At 38.9% G+C, this 22,291-nt stretch overlaps 3 protein-coding genes across 4 annotated transcripts in view; all 3 read right to left on the bottom strand.

Annotated features, from left to right (window-relative positions):
- The window catches only part of LOC140934582 (uncharacterized), a 466,993-nt gene that overhangs the window by 301,806 nt on the left and 142,896 nt on the right, over nt 1-22,291 (bottom strand). The window lies entirely within an intron of this gene.
- LOC140933393 (uncharacterized) lies at nt 845-5,021 on the bottom strand. Of its 2 annotated transcripts, none has more exons than XM_073382939.1 (4): nt 4,584-5,021; nt 4,065-4,143; nt 1,689-3,641; nt 845-1,484 (listed from the first exon to the last, which is right to left on the bottom strand). In XM_073382939.1, exons 2-4 carry the CDS (start codon nt 4,126-4,128, stop codon nt 979-981), a joined length of 2,523 nt encoding a protein of 840 aa, XP_073239040.1. In that variant the 5' UTR covers nt 4,129-4,143; nt 4,584-5,021; the 3' UTR covers nt 845-978. The 2 variants fall into 2 exon arrangements, with proteins under 2 accessions (XP_073239040.1, XP_073239041.1); XM_073382940.1 differs by having other exon boundaries at nt 2,028-3,641.
- LOC140933399 (bactericidal permeability-increasing protein-like) lies at nt 5,540-22,283 on the bottom strand. The gene is made up of 16 exons (XM_073382950.1): nt 22,139-22,283; nt 19,682-19,793; nt 18,225-18,353; nt 16,794-16,867; nt 15,714-15,804; nt 14,938-15,001; nt 14,425-14,488; nt 13,712-13,803; nt 13,029-13,205; nt 11,889-11,948; nt 11,468-11,635; nt 11,215-11,282; nt 9,118-9,160; nt 8,524-8,593; nt 7,678-7,754; nt 5,540-7,198 (listed from the first exon to the last, which is right to left on the bottom strand). Exons 1-16 carry the CDS (start codon nt 22,251-22,253, stop codon nt 7,100-7,102), a joined length of 1,503 nt encoding a protein of 500 aa, XP_073239051.1. The 5' UTR covers nt 22,254-22,283; the 3' UTR covers nt 5,540-7,099.

The raw sequence follows: 22,291 nt of genomic DNA, 5'->3' as shown, positions 1-22,291 counted from the left end.
ATCAGGAATTACGCTTCAATTAGCTTACCTTTTCCTTATTCACAACACTGGGTCTTGTTATCCTTTCTTTTACTGACCTTCATTCCAAAGAGCTTATAGAAGAATTGAGCTGGGGCAGCAATAGATCTCCAGAAAAAAAATGAGGAACTATACATTTATTCCAAAATAATGTAAGCTGGCTCATTTAAGTTATCAAACACTTCAATATGCTCACTCTTGATACTGAAGAAATCTTCACAGAGGCAAAAAGGTTTGCGGTCAAAGCCTTTGCGTCTTAATATGAACCTTGTTGCAATCTGTAAAGTTTAAAAACCTTTCGTACAGCTGCAGACGAGATTGATGTATAAAATGATCTTAGAAATTACTTTTTGCTGGTGCCTGGGCTTAAGCCGTTTGGACGGGCTATGTTGTGGGCAGGGGGAGGAGGGCCTTATATTGTGCTGAAGCAAGGGACATTAGTTTGAAGGCAGGATCTAAGAACAGAATTTTTAACTACTTAAAAGTACAGTCGAACCTCCCGTAAGCGACCACGCAAAATGCAAGGACTGAGTGGTCGCTTACGTGAGGTGGTCGCTTACAAGAATCGAACCACAGGGGGTCTCTTCCGAGAAGAGGTCCAGACACATCTACTTTATGGAAGATATTTATTGCATGCAATGTCTAAATTACGCCATGTGTCACTAAAGTTCTTCGTACATTCTTAGTAGCTGGTGCTGGTGTTTTGGATTGGTGGTCGCTTACGAGAGGTGGTCGCACTTGGAGGTTCGACTGTAGTTAGTTTTGATTACAACTGGCTTGCTCTAATATAAACTACAATAGCTTAGCATCTCAGGAATGTGCACCAAGATTGAGTCCCTGCCCTCAGTCACTGTCTCTTACACTTACCGGTGACTCTGCTCTATTCGACAATGGTGCATCATTTTTGCACACACTAAAAAAACCTCTAAACTAAACTATGTCTTTAATTTAATATTATATTTAACCCTGTTTTGCTCTTTTAAATATTGTTGCGTATACGTCCTCGGTCATTGTCCCTTTATTGATAACGTTGTCCCTTAATCTTCTTCGATCGTTTCCAGGGGGTCTGTACAAGGCTACCACGTACAAATCATTCGTAGCCACGTCCTTTGCACAGCCCATTCCGATTTCTTTCGTTTCCCTCCATACTAACTGAGTGAAAGCATCCGTCTGTGGTGTGACATTAGGGTACGAATAGCTATAATTTCCTGATTCGCTATACCAGACATCCGTTGCCACGGATCCTGCATCATTGAACGGAACTCCGGTTATTTTAGCGACATTCTCGCCGTATCCCAGACTCACGGCCACGTCTGATTTCTCAATAGTCCCTCTCATGGCCATTTCGTATGCCATTTTCTCTGCCTGAGTGGCAAGCTCATCAGACCAGCGCAGATGTGACGAGTGATGTAATTCGCGATAATGGTTATGCTCTTGGAGGCCTTTTTCCGCAAAGATTTCGAGATCTGAGTAAAAAATAGTGAAATACATACACTGTCACAAAAATGTTTAATGAAATCAACATTAACTGTACACAATTTGATATAACATTCGAAGCTGAAGCATTTGAACTTTCCCCCTCTTGTTTAGCTTACTCAGCGTTTTACTTCGAGTTGTGGAAATAAAGGTTCTAAAGCGTACTTAATCTTTTTATGCGGAGCAGAACTTACCTTCCTTTATATGTTTTACCATGCTTGACTCTTGCTTATCCCTTGCTGTCCCAAGCTCTGTGTCGGACTCAAATACTACATTGTCTGTTGGACCAATCCGTTTAGTTGGGGAGACTGGTTTTGAAATAGACTCGGACGCCGCCAATTCAAGATCTCTTAAAGGATCAAACAGGGCGTTTCCTTTGAAGGGAAAATCATTTTGTCCTGCAGCTCTTGTCAATTCGGATAGCTCTCCAATACTCGGTTGTCTCTTGACCTGAAGATCTTCCAGAACTGGCCGTTTTTGGTATTGAAGGTTATTTAAAGATGTTGGGTTACTGTTTAAACCTCGAACACTACCTGTGTTTGTCCTTTCGGGAATCTTTGCAGGCTCATCGCTTGCTATAGAGGCTACGCGTTGCTGGCTTATCCCCGAAGGCTGATCGCTTACCACGGAAGGTACCTCAGAAGGATGTCCTATAAATTGCTTTCCCTGTAATGATTTGATACTTGATTGCACCGCCTGCAGCAGCTTCTTCACGGCTTCTGCAAATGCAGCGGTGGTCTGTGGGTTAAGATTCTTAGCAGGTTTCGCCTTCACACGAAGGATGCTAGTTTGTTTCTCACTACTTCCTTTTAAAGAGGGTAAAATCCTTACTGTGTATCCCACTCTGCTAGTTGGCTTAACCTTTATTTCACTATTCTCTCCGCTTAATGAGTTGTCTCCTGTGTCTTTACCTGGAGTTTCCGAAGACAGAAGATCAGCTTTGTTAAGTTTACCTATGGTGTCCACAATTCCTTTTAGAGATTTCCCTTCGTTGCTTGGATTTTCGTCTTGAAGCTCATCGCTCATGTCTTGCGGAAGGGTCTCTTCGTCTCTAGATTTTGGTATTTTCAAAAGAACCCACGATTTCCGGTCGCCTTGGACGTCAACGGTTTTTTTCCAAGGCCAGAATTTGGTGGGAATCCTTCGGTAGTGCATTTCGTTGAATAATTTGTGCTGATTATGAATTTTCTGCATATATTTTTTTAGTTCTCGCTTGGCCATAGATCTTATGAGATCACTGACAGCTTTAGCAAGGGCAAACGTAAAGGAATTTCGGTGATACTTCTTCCTTACTGTTTCCTTTCCATTAGCAAATTCATTCATTTGTGCTGCAAGCCTTGCATGTGTAAGAACTGTTTTGGCGACTGGTGACTCCGTTTTTGCCGTTGACGTATAGCGGAATGAAGGTTTATAAGTAGGTTTTACGACAAGGGGAGCCTTGTGTCCAAACAAAAGTTTTAATATTGAGATTCCTAGTTCCGTTGGGTTAATAAGCTCAGTATGTATTGTAGATTTTCGTTCACCCCTAGGACTCTCTTTAGATACGGTGGCGTTCAAAAGACGTAGTACGTTAGATATCGCTCCAAGCGAAGAGGGTTCATTGTGAGGATCAGAACTATCATTTGTTTCGTCCTTACCGGCATCGTCACTGAGCACTTTGGCAAGAGTTAAAGCGTTGATATCCTTCTGAAAATGATTCTTTTCGTCCAGTAAAAGGCTAATTGCGGTAAGAAGAGTCCTCGATAAAGGCGCACCATCTTCAGGTAATGATGAACCTCTTAAGTTGGAAGGAAATGAAATAGAAGTTCTTTTCTGTGACTTTGTATTTTTTATCGGGGATCCAGATTTTGAAGCTCTTTTATTTCCCTTTCCTTTGTGACGTACCTTCACTGGGATTCTGAGTTTTTTGTTCTTTTTCCTCACTTTAGATCTCTTCACTGCTTCGCCAATGTCTGAAGACAAAGCCAGCTCTTTAACTAGCCATTCATTCTTGGCTATTTCTTTTTTCTTTATAGCTTGTAGAAAAACATTTTTATGCAAATTATTTCTTGCAGGGTGCACTTTTCCTGCTGTGCCCCGTCCAATGTAAATCGTGCTCTTTTCGTGGTTTAAATCATGATGTCCTCCGGTATTAGTACGTTTTGACCCTGAAAAGAAAGAGCAAGTGACCTCTTTTAATGTCGCATTTGATACTTTTGTTTCTTTTTCTTTCAACTTATACTGCGGAAAACGATGACCGTCACGATTCTTTCACAAGGTTAAAAGCCTGCTTTATACTGGGATCATTTGCAAAGTATTGATTGTTCAGCTTCTGTTAGAAACTAGGATACTACCAAAAAGTACAAAACTGTAAATAACAAAGACCAGAAGTTGCCCCAGGGAAGAAACGTCAGGTAACCATGCGGGACTGTCCTTGCAACGTGCCGCTAAGTGGCAAACACCGAATTTGGATTGGATGCATAGGATATGTTAAACTGCAGTAAAAACCGAAGCAATGCATTTCTGTGCAAGCTGAAAGACATTGACGTCGCACGGAGTTGTCAAGGATCCATAACACCCAGAGATCTTACCTAATAGTAAGTCACTAAGCGCCAAGGTTATGACAAGCACCTGGGCCACTGCTTTCACAGTCATTTGTTCATCTAAGAACTGCAAAAAAGAAAGCGAACGGGGATTATTTGTCGTGTTTGACATAGGGTCTCGGCTTTATACAATGGTGCAAAGATCGTTGCGATGTTGTACACAGGTAGGTGTAGATCAAAATATCACTAAATGAGCCCTCCACAGGAAAAATAAGTGTCTTTCTCAAAACATCTTTTTCTCTGTCTTTCATATTGCTCAACCAAAAGATCACCAATATTTTCTATGTATAAGTTAGGTTATCGTTAGAAAGAATGAAAAGACATCAATGCCTTCCCAGCTAGTGATAAAAATTCTACTCTTTTCCTAGTGTTTTTTTTTTCATTAGGCCAAGCCTTTTAAAAAGTAGAGCAGACCTTCTGTTTCTGTTATTAGATATTGAATACTCAGTTTTTATTATGTCCTCTCTGAGAGTCAAACTAACCGCTAGTACCAAGCAGGTAGCCTACCTGTTCTCATTCATAATTATTCATGTTCGTCACTGTAGCAGCTTTCTTCCAGACAAAGACAGAAGTACAGGAAAATCCACGGAATTGAAACTGACGTTTTAGGAGTACTTTTTGATTGGTTTCAAGTTTATCCAATTCAGCCCACAGATAACCTTGGTCGATTCACCAAAGACTGGCAGCCAAAAATAAATATTGACACACTTCCTTTGCCGAGGAGATAATGAAATCATGTGATTGGTCTCTTGACGAATACTGGTGACTGCTTTGTTTTGACGATCTCTGTTAGCTGCTTAATGATGAGTAAAGTAACCTGCCATCCAACGTAACGCTTCGTGGAGTTATTTTTTCTATCGCTAAATGCATATAGAGGGTTTTACTAAATAACAGAATAAAATAAAACGAATTTCCTTGATTTTGTTACCCTCGCAGTTATCTTAGCACAAAGTCTTGTGGCAAACATCCAAAACAAGTACATTCAAATGATACAGAAGATGGTTGCATGATTGTAAGCCCGGCGGATTGCCACTGGGCCAGGCTGCTTCCCTACTCATTGACTTGCAAGGGTAGAGGATACCAAGACAAAGATTAAAAAATGAAACAGAGCAGAAGGAGACAAAACTGAACTAAAGAAACTAAACAAACAAACAAAGAAAAAAGGGAAAAACACGAGATTTTTCCAACGAGGCAGACAACGAGGACGCGGGCTTCTACTGAGTCTGGGGAAATTCAGTTCACTCCTCAAAGGGGGATTTACACTGTCAAAAACTGTTACTGTTTGCCATATTCAATCACCGTCTCGAAAATCAGAAGGCAAACAGTAACGCAAGATAAGGAAAAGAGTGTTTTAATTGATGGTTTAATGAGAAGCGGTCGGAGCTCAAATTCTTAAGAACTCAGTGCATCCTACATCACTCTTCAGTCAGCTCAGATTCCCAAATCTTGAAAAGAAAACAGCATTGACTTTTCTCTCCTATTTTCTTTATTTCTGTTACTTCACATTTTTTTAACAATAGACATAATATGCGGCTTTGTTACTCTGCATGATTGTAGATTTAAACGGTATGCAAGAGCATAGAACTTCATTAAAAACTTCGGCGTTTTTAGGGTATAGAGCAGCCTTGGGTCACCTAATCGAAAAGAAAATTAATCATATCTTTTGCCTGGTTATAAAAGGAGCTATTGATACAACGAACAATGATTGTTTTCTTAATAAGTAAATAAGATTTCAGATATCAGTTATTACTTACTTTTTAAGGCTTATAATTGGAATTAAATCACAATTCACTGGATTTTTTGAGCAAGGCTTTGTTCTAAAACGACTATTATTTGAAACTACAACTTACAGTAGAACCTCGGATAACTCGAACTGTGTCTCTTTTCTCTCGGATTTCACCCCCACTTTTCACCCGTTTAAGATGGCTTAACACAGTTTTGCGGGCGGTCAGCGGTTACTCGCGTGACGGCGTGTGTTTTAAATTAGACAAACAAACATGGCGGCGAAAAAAGCAATGGTACACAAAAGACGTTTCTCAAAATATAATCATTAAAATTTTTTTGATATTTGGCGTATTTTAAACAATGAGAACTTTAAAATAGAAGTTGAAAAGACTAATTTTGTGACACATTTAACAATTACGGTACAATAATATTATTGATTATCTAAAAACCCGTCTGTTAAAACTTAGTCAAACAAGTTTCAAAGGGTAATGATTAATTACAGTAAGCTGTGTGCAAGTTTATAGGAAAATCTAATGCGCGAATTTTATATAAACTGAGCAAAAGTGAAATTTTAAGGTTGTATTCAATCGTTCATGTTGCCATGGAAACTACGAAAACGGCACATTTTACCTGCCAATCAAAATCTTTTATCAGTATATTTTTTACTTGCCAAGTTTCAACTGCTTGTAAGATGCAACTTTTCTCTTGCCATAATTTGGCAATTGACATATACTCTCAAACTGCCAAAACTGTGTTAAGCCACCTTAACTCGAACTCGGATAACTCGAACTCCTCGCTAACTCGAATTAAATTCCCTTCCCCTTGATCAAATTCAGTCCCTCGATCAAATTCTTGTAATTCCACCCGGATGCCATTCCATTAGGTTTTCTTGTTGTATAATCAGAAAAACGCTAAAACTACCACTACGGAAATTTGATTTTAATTGGTGCAACGAATAGATCACGTTTTATCATAAAATGCTGAAAAAACATTAACTGTCAATTATGAAGATGGCAAATTGAATATTCAATCTACCCCGACAACTCGAACGCCTGCTAACTCGAACTGTTTTTTTGTTTCCCTTCAGAGTTCCAGTTATTGCGGTTCTTCTGTACTTAGTTAATCGGTAAATTTGACCTCAATTACATATACCATTTCATAGGAGTAAAAATTCCTTGCACAAATATGCAGTTTAACTTAAACTATCTTGCATGCTTAACAACTATTTTTTGATGCTCACTGATTTCCATTGCGGATGTCATTTCATTGTAGCAAAACTATTTTGCGATAAAATGCATTTAAAATACAACTATATTATTCTTTGCTTCCTCGCTTCCCCTCAGACCAGCCTTCTTAGTTGGTGCGTACTTAAAGTCAGTTGCTACGAGGTTGAAGTTCTGTTCAAACAAATCAAAATTATAGTTTCATTATACTTGAAAACAGAGGGTCGGTCATTTAAAAGAAGTCTAACTTAAGCTGCAGTTTAAGAAATATCTCTTCTGTAGTGGGTTATTTTTAAGTATCTTTTCGAATCTTTCCAGTCTACGCTATATTCTTTCATGGAACGGTTTGATAAAAGCGTTGGACATACTAAAATTGATTAATTGGTTAAAATCTGTTTAAATAACCGACCCAGAGAGTTGCTAACTGCTCACTTAGATAAGCACGTGAGAGCAAGAAGTTTGATCATTTAGCCTCCTATACTCATTCGACGCAAGCATAAGAACAAGAAACAAACATAAACGTAGTAGCAGCTAGTAGCGGTGGAAGAAATAGCATGAAAGGTTCTATTAAATATAGCTGCGAAGGCATGTATGAAGGTAAAGCATGTTATCTCTTAGTAACCTATTTTGCAAAACCGAAAAACGTTCTTTACCTGTCCACGTGTTACTTCCGGGTTTACCAGTTGTACACCGTCTACAACTGGCAAAGGAAAACCTTTCTCACCGATTTCTAAGAAAAACAAAATGAATATGATTGTTAGGTAACAATGACACAGTCAAAGTAAACTAGTGCACCAAAGATCTTATTTGGCGGGGAAAGCTCTTTGACAGATAAAAACACCACGCACAAGTAAAACCGTTGTATATTCTTCAACCACTTTTTTGTGACTCAGCGAGCGTGGAGAAAGCATAGGTATCGACAATTTTGCTAAAGAAGGTCTGTACTCAAGAGTGCAGATACCACAGGTGCCTTATAATATTGTCTTTCTATCTGAATTTATTGACACAAGTTGCCTCTTACGAGGTTGTAATAAGTATTCATAAAGTGATTAGAAATATCATAAAAGAACTAGAAAATAAGGTTCGCATAGAACTCCCTCATCAATAGCCCACGTTCGATATATTAAAATCTAACATGGCTCCGAGGCCTCAGGGTCGAAACTGCAAATTGTTTACGACTTCATTGTGTCGTAATTCTCAGAAGAGACTTAAGCACAAAGAAAATTAAACAAAATATAGGAAAATGACCAGAAAATCTCGGAGTCATACCATAATTTTAATACATCGAACGTGGGCTATAGAGACGGCGTTATTGTTCTTTTATGTTTGTGCTTTTTAGCCCTAATGTCTCCAATATATCAGCAGAATTCAAAAGTAGTTTTCGTTTAAAACGAGGCAGTGAAGGTGATTTGGCATGAATAGAAGAGGAGGCGTATGTACAAACGGTGCGATTCACGAGCAAAGTTGAACAAAACCAGAGGGGAATATTGGCGTTTTACCATTTAACTGTTTTAGGATGATTGTGTCCGCAAACACATCCAAGGCAATCTGCAGCAACTTCACGTCGATCTGCGTAATGAGACAATGAGCTACTCAGTCAACAACTTTACACAGCAGCGATCTTACCAGCTAGATGTAAAACTTGGCCTGACTTCAGTAAAGTTCACTGACACTTACCTCAGTGAGGTAATGTCATGGCATCACCAGCAATGAACATGCTTACCAAACCAGAGTTATAAGTATTAGTTGATGGTGACTGCTTTGATCTCAATGTTCACTGGATACACTGGTTAATAAATACTAGAATTGTCTTCATTTTTGTGGTTATGTATTGAGTACCCGTATTAAGCTGTCGTTACTCAGAATACTCCAGTGAATAAACTTGTTGTTTACTCGTCGCTATGCATCTTGCCTATCGTTTTTGTTCAGTTATGGTCCATTTTTGTACCAATGCACACTGCCCATCGCCCATTTTTCTATTTTTGTCTACATTTTCACCATTTAATGGTAAAAGCAACAGTACTGTGGCTGTTTTAGAGGGATGTCTCGTAGTTATCTGGATGGTGTGATATGAGGAAATTTAAGTACTATACCGAGATATCGCCGATACTTGAATTAACCAGGTGAACGTTTATCCTGAAAGAGACAGAAAATAATGTTACCATCTTAACCTTTTCACTGCCAGAGGTGAATTCTTCCAATTGAAGGCGCATGTTTTTCTTCTCTGAAAAAGTTGATTACGAGACCAACTATTACAAAATGCCAATTTGTAACAAATATCTTCGACCGCAAATGATTTTTTGATCGTTGCAATGCTACATTCATCTTCAGTGTCTATTTTCATCTGATTTCTTGGTACATGAAAGCCAAACCCAGACCCCGAGGAACTGAATGTCCCACCAGTAACTAACATTGATAACTACCCAATCTTGCGGGAAGAGATCGAAGCAGCTGCAAAATCGCTTAAGAAGGGAAAATCTTTAGGTATAGACAATATCCCCGGGGAAGATGGTCTAGGCAAGAGGAAATGCCGTGATCAGCGCCTTACATAAAATCTGCAATAAGATCTGGCAGACAGGAGAATGGACTATACCATGGACCCAGTCTCTGATCATTACACTTTCCACAGAACTATCGTACAATCAGCCTGATTGGCCACCCAAGTAAAGCTATGCTGAAGGTGCTATTAAACAGGCTGAAACACCAGGCAGTAACAGTCATTGCAGAACAACAAGCAGGCTTCAGACCAGGACGCAGCACAACAGAACAGATCTTAAATTTAAGGATACTGTGTGATACCTCCAACATCAACAAGACCTCTAACACGTCTTTTGATTTCAAAAGAAAGTTTGATAGAGCATGACATAAAGCCCTTTGGTCACTATGACGCTTTATAACATTGATGGCAACCTGATCCAAGTCATCGAGAAACTCTACAACAAGGCCACCGGTGCAGTCAACCTTAATGGTAGTATAGGAGACTGGTTCAAAAGCACATTCGGAGTCAGACAAGGCTGTCTCCTCTCACCCCACTCTTTTCAACATCCTTCTCGAGAGAATTATGAATGACGCACTAGAAAATCACAAAGGAAGAGTCAGCATTGGTGACAGAACAATCACCAACTTACGTTTTGCCGATGACATTGACGGCTTGAAAGGAAAAGAAAAGGAACTTGCCGCTATTGTAGATCACCAGGATAAGACCTCTTCAGCCTTTAGCATCGAAATTAGTGCAGAGAAATCCAAACTGATGACCAACAACACAAACGGCATCAGCATTGACATCAGGGTCAACGAGGTTAACAGTTTTAAATATATGGGCGCAGTCGTCATAAACCAAGGTTCCATGCCTGAATTACTGTCCAGAACTGCACAAACAACAGCAACACTAGCGAGACTGAAAACCATCTCATAACGATAAGCATATCTCTCTTAGCTCACAGATTAGACTTGTGCGCTCCCTGTTTGTCTCAGTCCTGTTATACACCTGCGAAACCTGGACATTGACAGTGGACATCCTGAAGAAATTGCAGGCCATTAGGAAACTGCTTGGCATCTCATACAAAGACCACGTCACCAACGACGCAGTCAGAGACAGAATCAGGCAAGCCATCGGGCCTTGTAATGACATCTTAACCACGGTAAAGAAATGGAAATTGAAGTGGTTCAGTGGGCATGTATCAAGGTCAGTACTGCTTGCTACGACAATTTTACAAGGAACAGTGCAAGGAGTGAGAAGAAGAGGTCAATTAAAGAAGGGTTGGGAGAATAACACCTCATCAATGACTGGCCAGCGTTAAAGCTTTCCCACGCCCTAAGATTATCTGAAAAAAAAAAAAAAGATTACATGGAGGGAAAGGGTTGCTAGGTCCGTGGCGCCCGATGACTACAGGATAAGTGCAAAGATAGGTGAAAGCCGAAACAAGTGACTTTTAGAGACGACAGAGCACTGGGTTCAAATTTACTCTAACCAAAAGGAGATTAACTCATCTCAGCTTCCAATATTAGAACCAGCGTTGAAACCCAAGCTACACAATTTACTCCAATTCTCTCCCCCCTAGTAAGTTAGAGATGATTTCTTGCATTTTCATTCCGGAGTATGGTTCATCGAGAGTGTTTTTAACAGAATCAAACGTTTCCTTGGGACACTTCAACAATTTTTAAGTGGGTGGGAAAATGTTTCTACATACTTGATCGAATCCACTTGTCCTGTAACATTATTGCCTTTCACAGCAATTTTTACCAGGGTAGAAATGTTCTGAGAAGAAACAGATTATGAATATCAATTCAAAGGCAGCTACATTAAGTTAACTTCGCCTGATCACTTGTCAGACGACTAAGACATCTGTTAAATACTCGACGGTTAACGTGTTTAAACTAGACTTCCTCAACGTAAGAGCTAAAAGATTTCTTTATTGCAACGAAACAGTTCAACTCTCTTACCGCTCCCATAGTGAAGGTATATACGAACGATCCATTTTCCAACTGCACGTAGACATCCACATTGCCGTTGATTTTGAGGCCGACCCCAGCCGAGGATGACGATACTGTAGGACGCTGGGTGGAATGGACTTTCAGATTCATTGGTCGGTTTGGGTACACGTTATAAAGCTAGTGAAGAAGAATAAAATGGACACAAGTCGTTTTGTGGAAATTTAAAATTAATATCCTTTCCGTTCCGAAAAATACCGAGTTTCTTTTTCCTCGACTTTCAAAGGGAATCAACTTCTTTTGTAACAGGAACATTTCCTCCACAATATATAGGAATTACGGGTGAGAATTTTTGATTTGCAGTAAGTTAAACGAAATTTTCATTTTATGTATAGCTGTGATGTTGAGATCAATCTCAAGTTATAATGCTTACCTTGGGTATGATCAATCTAAACGTCTTTGTATTCAAAGGATAGGAGAAGTTTGGAGGCAGCTGCAAAAGGAAACAATTTCATTTAATACTTGGGTTTTCGTTTTAACTGACGGTTCTTTCTTCTACGACGCTTTTAAAACAGTGCATTATATAAAGGTGTATATCATCAAGATGGCAGTTGTATTTTCTTTTTAAATTCTTTTAAAAATGTTACTGGAGACTCTATGGTGAGCAAGGGCCAATTTGTGGGTCTCGACTGGAACCGCATCACGCGGCTACACAGCCAAGTAATGATAGGCACACAAGAAGTGAAGAACTCACTAACAGCATCGCGCTGTCACCTTAAAGCATATCAAAGATGCGGCCAACCAACCTCCAAAGTGAGTATATTGAAGATGAAACAACAACAACATGATATTAATTTGAGGAGGACTCGGAAAAAAAATCCGAGTCCCAGATGGGATTTGAACCCACGACCCTCCGTGATCTAGTCGGAGCATCCGACTAGTCGGAGCATCCGACTGTTTAAAAATGTTGCCACCAAAAAGTCTTAGCCTAACGCCAACCCTTGGGACGACAAGAGGAGGGATTGTCCCCGAATAAATGAATGAATTTCTCCACTATTTTAAAAACTACTTCCAACAACACTGCTGTTATATGTAGGTCTTATCAGAGAGTGGATTCTTATTTACTTCTTCCCCACATTTAGCAAAATTTGGTGACAGTTAAACATGATGTCACAAGAGGCAAAAAACCATTTACAGCAGCATCGAAAGCAGCAAATGTTTAATTGCAACAAATTCAAATTCATTACAGTGTATGATGTTTTTTGGTTTCAACACTATTTTGATAAAATTTGAATTTTCCGTTAACTCTACCTTGCTGACGTCACAGATCTCGAACTGCGTCATACTCTTTATCGTTTACATAATGTTGATAACCTTACCAAAAGTTACGCATTCAGAGTTAATCTTTCCCTGATACCACTTTACAACACTAATGAGACAAACCCACCATCTATGCACAGCAGTGAGGGTACGAATTTCCTTAAATATATATCCAAGGGTTAACAACTACATGCAGCTACCATAATGGAGAATTCTTTTCGATTCGGTTAAACCATAGTATTGTTCAACTTACCGTTGACGGAGTAACCGTTTTGTTTAGAATTCCAGCCTCTTGATAAACGAGCCCAGCCGTGTTCACAACGTAGTCTGTCAACCAAATATATGCCATCTTGTCGGATTCCGATTCGGGTGGGAGAGGCGTTGGACTAAAGGGCGCCTCTTTAGGAGTAATCGCTGATAAAAACTCCCCCTTTGAAAACAATTAATAGAACATTACACGATTGTGCATTTTTTTTTTCCTTTTTGGATCTTGTATTTTGTGTTTAGTATCATGTAATTATGTCTGAAATTCAGTGCGTGCATGCATGTAAATATTTTTAAATGTGGAAATTCAGCACTAAGGAGGTCATGAGTTCGTTTTTTTTATCTTAGAAAACTTTGTCGAGTTGACAAACAGTTGCTGAAAGTCATTCGATGACGCATTTTAAGAGCATTTTTCTACCGTCGTGCTTTAAAACTCAGCTCACATACTGGGAGTTGACCACTCCACTGCGGAGAATTCTAGGGGAATAGAATAGCTGAGCGCAACCTGTTTACTAATATTTTTTTTTATCTATATTATTTCTTTTAATGTTCTGTTTACGATCAGAAGAAAAGAAACTCTTGAATATCCAGTCAATCTTACTAAATTAGATTTAATAGGTCCAGTCTGATATGCCCCCCAAAATTAGCATGTCCGGGTCAAATGATACTCACCTTAATGAAAACGTCGGCATACGATTCAGTGAAGTTGGGACTTGAAACCAACGAGTAGTTAATAACCGCAAATTTGTCGATTTTCTTTTTAACTACGAAAAATCATATCAACTTCATTCAGATATGTTGTCTTCAGGATCACCTTTCCGCTCTAATATAAAAATATTTTCTCCCCCCTTTTTTTAATTGTCGAAAATCATTTCATAAGGATAAGGGGACTAGCAGTTTTTGTCTCCATGATCATAATTGTGTCAATTGATGAAAAATATCTTTCTTTACAAGTAAACAACAACACTAACATTAATGAATAGTGGAATGAATAGTAAGGGACACTCAATCTCCAGCAAATTTTATTGTCTTTGTTTTTTAATCTAGATAAGAACTTCAAAGGTCCATAACAAAGTAGGCACCAATAATTGTCAAGGAACCAAGCCAGCGTATACTTAAAAACTCTTGATGGTGAATTTTGCTGTCATAATGAAAGTAGTTGGTCGCTAAAAATCGTTGGTGTTGTTTTACATAAACTGGTACGTCGTTTGAGCTTAACGGACAAGTACCTTAAATTGACTCATGATAAGGTCCATTAGATTTCCCGTCATGTCATTTCTTCTAACATGCACTTTTACCATGTGCAAAGTCTATAACCAAAACTCCTTTTTCTTTTTCGGTTGTGTTCGAGCGTGTTTTTCAAGTGTTTAATAATTTAGACCCACCTGGAAAGGTTGAAAGCGATTTTTCAGCATTGGTGTTTATGAGATCTGATGTTTCTTGACAAAGCTGAGAAAGAAAGGATAGAAATTAGGAAGCTGTTAAATAAGCAACAACGACGAAGACGGCTACAAAAATAATGTCACTTAAAAAGAGAATTCGCGCTGCTTCAAACTTTATCGCCTTTAATCCATCTCGTTTAATTGGTCAAATAATGGCGAATTTTTCTGGAGTTGAATTCTGAAGGACTGTATCGAATTTCAGGAAAAGAAAATTGTCTTATTGTGTTCACGTCCTCCACAAAGCGTGAAAATAGGAAGTTTCACTTTGTAGCCGTGCATCGACGGCGAAGACATGTAAAAAAATGCGTGACGCACGTGCAAAGTTGTTTTTTTGCCAATCAAAACCTGCTGCTCTTTTGCCATTCTTGTTGCAGTCGCCGACATATTTCCTTAAGCTTCCTAGTGTCTCATGATGTCTCACTTCTTAAGTGATCGAAATGTACTATTCCTTCTCACCTTATCCTGTAACGTCCCTTTTATTTTACCATCAACGTACTTGTCAAAAAGGTTGTAGAGCCAACTGAACACAAGCAAAAAACAAAAAGATAAGGTCATTTGTCCTAGCGCAAGGCCGGGAGGTAACGAGAAACCAGACAAAGAGTGTTGCCAGCACTAGGGTATGCAAACAGGGAAAAGCGGGGGTTGAAAGACATCGTCTTGACCATTGGTATATTCCGCCCATACAGCGGTTTAAAGTGTCCGCGATGCAAGCTAGTTGGAAGAACCCATTCTCCTTCCATGGTCCTTCTGTTCCTCGAAGCAAGGGAAGGCCTTCGCACGGGGACAAGGGTTTAGAAATCGGCCATCCCATTTTAAGAGAGATCAATTAACCACGAGTATACAGGAAGGAAGACCGGAAGCCTCTTTCAACTTTTCACCAAAAATAAAGTAGGCGGGAGTTTGGGGAAATGTTACGAGAGACTTCCGGTCTTCTTTCCTCTAAGCCCTTGGTGGATTGTCTCCCATCCCTGAGAAGTGTGTCTAAAGCGAGAAATTGTCATTAATTTGATACTATTACAGCAGTCAATGAAAGCAATTACACAGCGACATGGTTAAAGACCCATTAATGTAATGATTCGATGTCAACAAAAACAACAACAAAGAAGAAACAGAAAGGGACTAGTCGTTCTCTAGAGATAGCTGAAGCGGAGATGTAGGATTCTGACAAATGTTGTGCTGACTGCATGTTCGTGATACTAAATCAGTGAAGGAGAATCAGTGTGTTCATTCACCTTGCACCACCATGAAAGTGGATTTTAACGCTTCCTATTGAACTGGAACAGCCAGCAGCAGCAATGGTAGGATGGCCAGTGCTATCAACACCTAATACAAATACAATAAAAGGATGAAAAATTATGAAAAAGTGGATACCAAAGACATCTGCAACAAGTGAATCGCTAGGTTGTTTCTCATACTTATATCATTCAGCTTTGAGACGTAATCGAGAAATAAAAAGTGGTATTTATTTTAAAGTTCACTTAAGGTGCAAAGGATGTCTCAAGATGTTGATGTTGATGTTGATGCAAGTTCTGAAGAAATATTGTCGTACATGGATTCCAAACTGGCTTTTGCTAACAAGCATAAGGTTTGTTTACTTTTGAGGTAATATCCTTCCAAATCCGCTTTGACGGATTGTGCTCGCAAAAGTAGCGTAGTATATTACAAGCAGTGCTCGCATATTTCTAAAATTATGCCAATAATTATGTTAGTTGTTGTAAATTATGATCTTTTTTACTTTAAATTTGGTAAAAACTCCTTGATAACTATGCAAAAAAAAGGGTAAATGACAAACACATTTACTCTATTCATCAAATAGTAACTTTACTAGCGCGTAATTCATTATAAATGGAATCCCTGGCTATCAATGTCTTGCAAAGTATTTGCAGTAGACGCCATCTCGGGATAATCGAGATGCACATGCGTTGAGTCCTGTGGGTCACTTCCTGTGGGATGCAGGCCCCATAAATGTGACAATAAGGAGACAAAAAAAGTGATTTTGTCTCTTTAATTTGCATGTGACACTGACCTAGAGCTAAAAAAAATGGCTGTTTGATAAATCAATTTTGTGCTATAGACCTTGCCAAAAGTGCAAATTACGTTAGCAGCGCCTTTTCGGAAAACAGTTGAAAATTATGCTCGTGGGGACGAATTATGCCAAAAATTATGACGCACAATCTATCAAAGCCTACTTCCAAAGCGCATTTACCCTGCGTACATTTTTTCATCAATTGTAGGAAGGGGTAAGAAGGAGAAATGGGGCCATAAAGATAATAAAAGTTCTAACATTTCCAGTTTGCACCAAATGAACTCACCCAATTTTGTTTTTAAGGTTACGGTCAGACCATTCACATCTAGATCAAAGCTTCCACTGTCACTAATATGGGGCCTAAAAAAGAAAAATCAAATTATTCCCTAATTTCTCTGGTATACCATTTGATTAGCTATTTTATGATGGGGGGACGAATTACGTTCGCAGTCGTGGATTTTTGACATGTTTATCCTGGATTTGTCGCAACGACCAAGAACTCCACTCTCTCATAAAATACCTATTTAAACAATCCTTCTTGATGTGTTCTTTCGTGTGTTTAGGTTTTCTAAAGCTTGCCTTAATGCCCTGACGTCTCCATTCATAACATTTTAAAACTTCGTCGCCATCTTGGTACTGAGACGCATGGCAGGTTTTCATGGCAATTTTGTAATTTCACATGTGAAACTGAAGGAGTAATTCGTCACCCATGATAAAGGAGCTGTCTAGAGCTTTTCTCATTTTCCCTTTTCTTGCTCTCTTATGCTAATAGTAATAATAATAATAATAACAACAATTAATAATAATAGTAATAACATTAATAATAATAATAATAATAATAATAATAATAACAGTACTAATAGATATATTCAAAAAGGCCTCGCTAATATTCACAAAGACATAAAAGAAACGCTATTTTATTTCCTATTTTAGTTTTAATCACAAATAAACAGTTAACTCACGATAACTCGGACCAAAGTCGATTTCTCTTAGATTTCCTTCATAAATCTAGTGTAATTTTACCATTGAAACTCGAACCTCCCGCTAAATTGAAGTGATTTTTGTTTCCTTTGAAACAATTTCTATATAATTATACCCTCGATAACTCGAACCCACCGCTTCATCGAAGTAATTTTTGTTTCCTTTGAGACAATTTCAATATAATTTTACCCTCGATAACTCGAACCATGCTTTAAGCGCGCGACAGGTCAGAAAGAAAAAACAACAGTGCACTGAAGTCCGAACCTTTAATTTATCTATAAAACAACAGTGTCAATTCTTTGTTTTTACTTTTATGTCACTCCAGTTCAAATTTAGTGTCCATTCCTGTATATTAATCAAGCTTTGTTGCTTAATTTTTTTCAAAATCTATATCTCTTGTTGCCCTAAATGTGGAGTGTGCATGGTACTTGCATCCCCCCTTCCATTTGCCTATTTCCTTATTTCCGTTCATTTGCTTCGAACTCCTGATAACTCGAACTCAGTCCTGGTAACTCGAACGTTTTTCAATTTCCGTACAAGGTCGAATTATCGGGAGTCGACTATATTATTGTAGCTTAATGACTTGTTTCTCTCTTTATAAAAAAAACAAAATTTATGTTGGAAAATAGCTTTGTTTTGCTTGTAAATAGTTTTTAATCGAAATGAATTGTAAATAGGCTTTGATAGTTAGGTTCGTTGTCAATAAAAAGTTATTGTACATGTTAATGTGCGTTACCAGTGGTCCTTTCTGTAGTGCCAGTTCCCGCTCAAAGAAGCTGAGGCGTCAGAAATCTGGAGCTGAAGACCAATGCCAGCAACTGTCTTGAACGTAGACGAAGGAATTGAAAGAGAGTTAAAGTGTACGCTGCAAGACGAGAAAAACTATTTATAAACATTTAATACTGAAAAAGGAAAAATTGAAAATGGGTTGCTGTAATAGGTAAGAAGTTTTAACAGTGGCACATCATAGGGTACACCAAGAAGAAGGTTATAAACAGGCGCTGTTCTGTCACCCCACGTAAGGAAACTGAAAACAAGGACGTCTTTGCTTGTAAAACGACCACCTGGGAAATGATTTGCTTATACAATCCGGAATACTGCTCAAGGAAACCGGAATTACAAACGGTTGGATCCACTGGCAAAGGATCCGGAATCCAGTACCTGGAATGCGAAATCCACGGCTTGGAATTCAGAATCCAAGACTGTCTTGGATTCTCTTACATGAGGCTATTCGCATAGTAGGCAAGGATGGAAACGAAGCAGGAAAGATATGTACCTTAACAGATATGTTTTGTAGCAATTTTTTGCCGTCATACCATGCAAAAGTATCCAAATCATTTAATAAATATCTTAAAGAATCTCAGAGATCAAACAATCTTGCCAAGATTTATGTCGGAGAGGCTATTCATCCTTGTTTTTTTTTTTTAAGAAAAAATGATTGATTGATTGATTGAAGTCTAGAGGGAAGAGGCCATGTTGCTAGCCATTCGTGAGACACTATTATGGCGGCCGGAAACTTACACAAGGAGGCGTGGGTTCTCTTGCAAATTTGGGTTGGGTCGTACCGCAATATTCCTGAAATCCTTAAACTTTTGCGACCAAAATATAGACGAAATTTAGGACCACGCTCAAACAAAAAATGTACTCTCTGGGGCCTTTTGTTCCTTTATAGATTATTCATGGGAGTACCTTCCCCAATTTAAAGATGTGTCCGGAGTTTTGTTATGAAACCCATTTGTTATCACTCGAGAATTGATAAACATTGAAATTTAATTTTTAAATTTAATTTTAAAACGTTAAGCAACCCCCTATCAGAACACAAGCGGCAACCAAATCGTGGCTCTTTGGGTTGTCACGTATGAAATTAGGTGCTACTGTCAGTGTCGACGCCATACACTCTATTTTTTAATATAAGAATGTTGTTTTTCCCGCCCATTTTTTGCCGATTTTAGGCTGAAATATTCTTGTACCATTCTTAAATTATAACTTAGGACATATACTGCCCACGGCGTCGCGAAAATTAGCTTGCCCCCCTCTTCTCTGGGCACTCCTGGTTTTCCCCGCACCTCAAAGACCAACATTGCAATTCCATCTGGACTGGTAGATGAAGAACCACTCTGTGGATTTGCTACCACTAAATCGTTATTTAATAGGTTATAAGGATTATTTAATTAGGTTTAATAAGTTATGCACCTTGAAAGCGAGTAGGAGATATGACCAATAGCTGTATGAGCATCTCCCTTTATATCAGGAATAGTAGCCGTCTTCACTTTCTCGTTAAGAAGTTGAACAGCTATGGAGTCAACTTTAAAAAAAATAATAAAATGTATTAAATACTTTTTGGTACATAACATCGGCTTGCCTACGAGTAGTCATGCTCTCGAAGGGTTCTCGCAGGCCAATCAACAACGCAGTGGATTAGACAATGCGACAACATATGGCTTCTTAATGCAGACGTATCTTCGTCCGGCGCAAATACTCGGACGTTCGCTAGTTAATCATTAGTTTCCTTCGCAGCCGTTATTAGGGTCGTCACTCGTCACGCAACGCTCCTCCCCACTAAGTAATAACCCACTAACCCTAATAACGGCTGCGAAGGAGACTAGTTAATCATGGACCCTTAAAATTTGTGTACGATTACGATTATTGAATTCCAAGCCAGTTTTGTGCCGGAATAATAATGATGATAATGATAATGATGATAACAAAGGTATTTATTTATACGCTATAAAATTACAGCACAGCTGATTATTGTGTTAGAATTCAAGAAAGCAAGTTATTGATCATAAGTTCTAACAAAAAAGTAAATCCAACTAACCTAAACTGAATCTTAAAAAAAAAAAACTACGTAAGCGATACAATAGGTAATTTTTCCGATTTATACTTTTACTGTGTAGTTCAAAGTAGGTGGTCGTTGTAAACCTAATTAACGGTGAATACATGTTTACTATTTCCGGTCAAGTAAAACAAAAGTGGCTCTTGTGTTCAGGTGTCCTTTGCAGACAGAGGAGGTCATTCGACTGTGAAAAATGCGGCATAGCTCACATGGCAGGCTTTCCAAAGGGAAGGGAAGAGGGAATTCGGGCCCATGAGAAAAATCCCCCATCCCAACACCTGCCACGTAGGTTAAAAGTAGCATTAGAGACGAGGCGATAAAATGCATCAGCCTTTCATTCGTCACGCAACGACTCTCGAGTGAAGCTAAAAATAGCACTGCGCAGTTGCGCGTGGGTTTATAGTGAGTGTTGCGTTTATCTGGAATTACTTTTTTGTCTTTCCAGTGTTTATAGTGCTTATAAAGATATTACACTTGGTCCCAACTCAAGTACAAGCAATTACATGTTGATAATTCCATTTGTTCGCTGCGTTTCGTAAAGTATGAGTATGTTTCAAAACGTGTTCAACAGATTTTAAAAAGAGGTCACCGCTTCACCTCTTTCACACCAAATTTCGATACCTTTAAAATATAAGAGGGAGAGATTTTGCGGCGGCAATCCACCGAATAAATTAAGCAGTACAGGGAGATTTATACTCTCAAATATACAAAGAATCTGGAAAAATCCGGCAGCAAATGATGAATTTGGGATAAAGAAGCATCTTCTCCATGATGACGGATTATCCTCCGACTCGTCTTTCAGGACTGCATCACAGGCATCCCAAATCCACTATGTGGGGCACTCATTACATATACGGTAGCCTGCCTGGCAGGCGTTCGAAAGGAAAGGGGAAGGGCCCAAATTTCCCCTTCCCCTTCCCCTTTTAACGCCTGCCACGCAGGCTACATACACGGGCAACAAAAAACATGCAACAAGTGTCTTGCAACATTGCTGCAAAACGAGTTGAATAGTGATGTTGCGCCTTTTTTATACCACCCACATCAAACCTGTTTTGGCACAAAAATCAGGTTGTTAACAGGTTTGAAAGAGGCAGGTAAAACGCGCAGCATTGCTGTTCAACTCATTTTGTAGTCTCCCTCCCAGCCGTTTTTGTCTCGTCACGCAATGCTACTCGCTAAAACGGTTGTGAGGGAGTTGCAAAACATTAAGTTGCACGTTTTTGTTGCCCGTGTGGGAGGCGTAGAAATTCGATTATTGTGCAGAAAGAACTACTATACTTGTGCTATGCATTGTGTGTGCTTTTCCGACAAGACAAAATATAGCTAAGCTTTTTTTTATGCTTTCTCCATAATAAGCTATATAAGATACGGCGAATTATTTTTGGAATATTTACGTTTCCCGTATGACCGTATATATCTTTACCTTTTGTGTTGTTGCTACATATGTACGAGTATCATATCGGTGACAAGCCCCCGCATATAGTTAGTGTGGGATACCTGTGAGTGGACAAGTCCCTGCAGGTATTACAAAACCGAAATGTTGTATCACTTAGGCTAGATTACCAGCCGATGTTCGGGCGGAAATCGAGCCTATTTTTCACACTGTTCCACACATTTGATAGTTAGAAACGAGTAGGGTCAATGATCCTGCATTAAAATAGAAAGCTATCGCATCAATAAATGACATTTTAAAATAAACAAGTGCTTATCCTGAATGAATTTATAAAATGAAAGCGACTCTTCCGAGACTAAGTTATTAGTGGTCATCAATGAAGGTCACGTATTGTTTTGTAAACCAGGTGTGAGGGACTTACCATATTGCAGAGCTTTGTCAGTAACACGAAGGCGAATACCAGGATTTATAGCTTGTGCCAATACCAATGAAATAGCGAGAACCCCAAGCAATAACGGTATTGCCCTGTATTTCATGCTGATAACGACCAAACGAGACTCTTAGCGAACCAATT

The sequence above is a fragment of the Porites lutea genome, chromosome 4, assembly GCF_958299795.1.
Source record: "Porites lutea chromosome 4, jaPorLute2.1, whole genome shotgun sequence".
NCBI lineage: Eukaryota > Metazoa > Cnidaria > Anthozoa > Scleractinia > Poritidae > Porites > Porites lutea.
Note: the sequence above shows the minus strand (reverse complement) of the source record. Positions and strands in the feature narration are given on the sequence as shown.